The 5,269-nt window shown below is 38.2% G+C and overlaps 1 protein-coding gene across 1 annotated transcript; it reads right to left on the bottom strand.

Moving 5' to 3' along the window:
* Nucleotides 1-3,930: 3,930 nt before the first annotated feature.
* On the bottom strand, nt 3,931-4,791 carry LOC110162696 (nicotinamide/nicotinic acid mononucleotide adenylyltransferase 1-like). The gene has a single exon (XM_055161794.1). The coding sequence runs from the start codon at nt 4,747-4,749 to the stop codon at nt 3,931-3,933; it is 819 nt and encodes a 272-aa protein (XP_055017769.1). The 5' UTR covers nt 4,750-4,791.
* Between the last annotated feature and the right edge of the window lie 478 nt (nt 4,792-5,269).

The following is a 5,269-nucleotide window of genomic DNA, read 5'->3' as shown; positions in this document are numbered from 1 at the left end:
TTGTCAAGATATTTTTCCAGTTCTTCTTTTGAATTTTCAGATTGTGATTTGTAAAGCTTTTTATAAAATTTGGTAAACGCATCATTTATTTCTTTTGGATGATAAGTTATTTTGTCTTCTCCATGTTGAATGGAATTTATTGTTCTTTGAGCCTGCTCCTTCTTTAATTGATGACCCAATAATTTACTTGCTTTATTACCATATTCATATTCGTTTTGTTTGGTAAAATTCATTTTTTGTATTATATCATTAGAAATGGCAATATTAAGTTTAGTTTTAGTAATGATTAATAAATTCCAATTGTTCTCTGTTGGGGTATTTTTATGGAGTGTTTCATATTTTTTAACTTCTTTTTCCAATTCTTTCCTTTGTCTACGTTTCTCCTGATTTATGAAAGAGTCATATGAAATTATAAGTCTTCAAATAGTTGCTTTTGCTGCCTCCCATATAATGTTCGGATTTATAGTTATAGAGTCTTTATTTTCATCTATATAATTTTTTATCCATACTCGCATTTTTGATTTAAATGAGTTGTTTTTTAATAGTGAAGTGTTAAATTTCCATCTTTTAATGAAAACATTTTTAATTTTCAAATTTAATACTAATTGAATCCTTGAATGATCTGAAAGGATAATTAGATGTATTTTACAATCACTTATCATGTGAATATATCTTGCAGGTATAAAGAAATAATCAATACGAGAGTAGGAATTACGAACATTTTAAAAAAAGGTATAGTCTCTATTATCTGGATTTAACTCCCGCCAAACATCTATTAGGCCAGTTTCGCTACATAATCCTTTTAACATTTTTGAAGATCTAGGGTTTGAACCTTTTACCTGATTAGATTTATCATTTGGGGTCAGTGTTAAATTCAGATCTCCCCCTAATATGCCTTATCCTTTAAAGTTTCATTAAACAGAAGTACCATGTCTGAGATGAATCTAGGCTCATCCGAGTCGGGCGCATAAACATTTAGAAAAGTGATTGGAATTTCCCTAATATTCCCTATTAATACGAATCTGCCATTTGGATCTGTAATCAACTTTTCTAAGACAAATGGAATATTTTTGTTTAATAAAATGCATGTTCCTCTACTGTGTGATTTATATGAAGAAAAATAAGTTTGACCTATCCAGTCCTTTTTAAGTTTGCTGTGTTCCTTGTCTGAAAGATATGTTTCTTGCAGGAATATTACATCTGCTTTATCTTCTTTGAGGATAGATATTTTCTCTCTTTTTAATACCGCACCTAGTCCTTTAGTATTCCATGAGACAATATTCATATCAAACATGGTACCTTCTGCTTATTTCAGATTGTACATTAAATGAATTCCTTAAGATGTTGCTGCTTTGGAGAGAGAAACATACAACTTGCAAAAAGAGTGTAAAAGTTTTAAAATAAAAAAAGAACAAAAACCCACCCAATCCCTTTTTGCAATAGGTCAGAGGGAACAAAGACCATTTAGAAACAATAAAAAAAGTTTAAAAAAAAAAAAATATATTGTATAAAAAGGAAATGCATAGAACCTTGTAGCTTTGGCAGCTTGGAGCACCTTCCTCCATTCTAATAGATACTGGTCTCTGGGACCTTTAAATGAATAACTAAATAGTTTCATCAAGAGTACTCAAATAAAGTTTAATTGTAAGGTCAAGGGAGGCAGGTCCATTTCTAATATACATTTAATATACATCTAAGACACACGTGTCAAACATAAGGCCCGGGGGCCAGATCCGGCCCTCCAAGACCTTTAATGTGGCCCTCGGCTGATTTTCTGCTTAAATATTTGAATTATATTTTCTATTCAAATATTGGTAATTTTCTGCGTCACTTAACATAGCAGCATCTCCAGAGCCTCTGTGCGTGGCCCCTCCCACCAGAGCAGCACAAAAGAACACTTGGCTCTTTCCAAACAATCCTTTTTGACTGTTGACCGTGACCCTCATCAGCAAAATGTCAAAAATGTACAGTGCAGAACTTATTTATTTGCATTTTTAAAACATTTCTTAAAGTTTCAGATTCCCCCCCAAATCTTCCCCCTTTTCCCCCCCTGAGTTTGACTGATCCTGCCTCCTCCCCTTTCCCTCTTATCTTCCACACGGTCTCATTATCCAGTTAAACTTCATTTATCTTCATCCTTATTGGGTATAATTTTACTTAAAGAGAGGGGAAAAACATCTTACTCCTCTATCTCATATTTGTTTTAAGGTAACTCATATTTCTAGCACTTGCTTTTAGCGCCCCCCATGAACAGACATGATGGTATCGCCCACTTTTGCGTCATCCTTTGTTTCCGGAAATAATACAGTGGGTACCGTGATATTCCAGTTCATATAAACGTCACTTTTATGTGAAAAGAAAACTTGTCTTAAAAAATTATCTTAGTTCACCAATGGGGGCGTGTTCTTAGCATTTATGCATCTTAAGACAGTCTTACCTGGGCTCGTTCATACATTCAGAACCTGGACTTTATTGCCCCACCTCTGCCTGCTGTGCATCCACCTGTTCGTCCTCCAACTTCTTGATGAAGTCTTGAGCGGAGACACGAAGCCGGTGTGGATACGCAAATCCTCTAAACTTTCCTTCTCGGATGAGATATTCAATGATATCGGAGAATTCCTTCCTTTTGCGGCGAAGTTCTGCTGAAAGATCTTGACGCAGGGTAAGTTTTGCATCCCCTTCTCGTAGTTGAGTTGATTTCTTTGCAGCCTGAAGTATCATTTCTCTGTCTCTGAAGTGTAGAAATCAGGATCAAAATTGGTCTCGGTGGTTTTGCCGGGAGAGGAGACGGCTGCAGGGTGCGAATGGGCACGTTCCACCTCTAGCGGCGACTCCAGGGTTAGATTGAACCATCTTGGTAGCATTTGTTGCACATATGTAGTTATTTGTTGGCCTTCAGATTGTTCAGGGAGACCCATCAATACTAAGTTTTTTCTCCGCCCTCTTTTCTCTAAGTCATCCGACTTAGCTTCCAGCGTTTTAATTATATTCTGAGCTCGATGTAGTTCCCGTTTGGTCGCGTTTAGCGTGTCCTCCAAGTCGGAGATCCTTTGTTCTGTAGAATCCAAACGTGTTTGATTTTCCTTGAGCTCGGTATTAGTTTTTGCCAATCCGTTTTTAATGTCCAAAACCTCAGAGGTGACTGTGTTCATACATTTGTCAATGCCGTTAATGCAGCCATCGATGCCATCCAAACGAGTTAGAATATTTTGGCCTTGTGCTTTTAGTTCTGCCATAATATCCGCCAGATCGAGTCTTTCGTCCTCGTCCTCTTTGTTTCTGGCTCTGGTTGGTATGGGATCTCTAGTTTTGCCTTTACTTTTTCCTTCGTCTGGCATGATTTTGATAAGATGTTGTAGTAGAGACGTACTACAACTCCAGATGAGAAAAAAAAACCTTTAGAAATAGGATAAAGCTATAAAAAAAATTACTTAAACACGGAGGAAGTGTGGAGCTCTCAGATCAAGCAGCCATCTTGGGTTTTTTTTGTTTTGTTTTTTATTTTCTAGTGTAAAACAAAAGGGAAGTTTATTGAAGTTACTGATGAAAAAAAAAAATTGGCTACATCCGGAAAGGCTGTCTTTGCAGTACTGTAAATTGTTATCCCATTGTATAATACATAATCTATCATTTCAGTTACATTTATTTAGCATCTTATAAATGAAACAAATAAGCTCTAGTCATATACATACATATTACAAAAGGGCTTCTGTAAGATTGATGTGTCTACTAGGAAGAAAACTGAAACAAAATAAAACTGAGGCAAATATTCAATAATTTACCTACTTTTATGGCATAAATCACAATAAATATAACAGCGTTGTTTGCGTTCGTCTCTTACAAGTCTTGTATGAATGCATTATAATTGGAAGACTAGACAAATGTTGTATAGCACCTAAACTGTTTGTTGCTCTTCTTTTAAGGTAGTGTTTAGCTTGAGGAGGCACCAGTGTATCTCTGGAGAGGTGCAAGAACCACCCCGATGTTTTTCTGCTCGCTCTCTTCAGTGTAGAGCTTGTGTTCACAGATGTAGTTGAGCACGCTGTCGGGCAGCAGGTATCTGACACTGCAACCGCGGCGAATGGCTCGGCGGACATGAGTGGCCGAGATCTCATTTGTTACCCACTCCTGAACAATATGGATGTTTTTACGGTGCTTCCACAGTGTGTCCGACTGATGGATGAATTTAAGAGGTTCATTACCACTACGCGTAATGCAAACTAAACCAAAGCGGCCAACAATTTCCTCAATATCCTCCTGCTTCCACAAATTGGGAACACCAAAAGATTCGAGGACGTCAGCACCACACAACAGCATCAGACGAGTGCTATCTCTGTTTTGAGGAGCTGATGAAGCCACATAATGGTTGTCTTCGTTGCGTCTCTTTTTTCCATATTTGACAGTGTCCACATCGTCATTGTTCTGCTCTTGAGCAAGTAATTCATTGTAGTGATGCCTAACAACTTGAGTTGTCTCTAACCATTCTGCCTGTAAACACTCCCAGGAGTCCGCTGTAATCCAGGAGTTTTCTGAAGCCAGTCGGGCCATCTCCAGACGATGTCTGGCCTCAATTAAACCTGTCTTTTTGTAGCCATCACCAACTGGAGAGATAATGCCTTTCACCACTTGGTAACCAGAGTCTTCCAAATGGTCTCGGGCTAGTTCAAACATCCTCAGGTGCATGTTGGTGATTGGGTTGAAGGAGCCACAGGCCAGCAGCACCACTCTGGTCCCAGCTGTCCCATCCATACCTCATGCTGAATCCACACTCACAGTCAGAAAGAAGCCAGCCCACAGCGTTCTACTCTTATAGTCTCTTAGTCTTACAGTCTTATAATCTTTTAGTCTTTTAGTCTCTTAGTCTCTTAAGAGACTTCCTGCACCGATTGCTGGGCTTTCTCCTCTGTGCTCTGCTCCACAACTTCAGGGATCTGAGGTGTGGATCTAAGCCTCTGAGTGCTACTGGAGGCTGAGTGCTGAGGCAGCATCAACTGGAAATGTGATAAATGTTTGTTTTTGACATACACTCACATACTCTGTTTGCTTTGAGTCAAAGTGTTTAGTGAAATCACAAAGCTTGGAGATTTGAAATTGAACTTTGTAGATTCTAGAATGTGATGATGTCATTTACAGATTCTCCAATGTGATGACGTCATCATTCCTATTGATGGTTTACAGATTCTAGAATGCGATGATGTCATCATTCCTGTTGATCACATTTCACCAGCCAGCGATAATTTCCCCGTGGTGTCATGTGACCTGTGGTGAC

This window comes from Boleophthalmus pectinirostris, unplaced genomic scaffold (genome assembly GCF_026225935.1).
Source record: "Boleophthalmus pectinirostris isolate CB_2022bp ecotype Guang Dong unplaced genomic scaffold, ASM2622593v1 HiC_scaffold_4, whole genome shotgun sequence".
NCBI lineage: Eukaryota > Metazoa > Chordata > Actinopteri > Gobiiformes > Gobiidae > Boleophthalmus > Boleophthalmus pectinirostris.
Note: the sequence above shows the minus strand (reverse complement) of the source record. Positions and strands in the feature narration are given on the sequence as shown.

Bases quoted from the DNA above. Each gene is read 5' to 3' on its own strand.
- LOC110162696 (XM_055161794.1), bottom strand. From the start codon at position 4,749: ATGGATGGGACAGCTGGGACCAGAGTGGTGCTGCTGGCCTGTGGCTCC.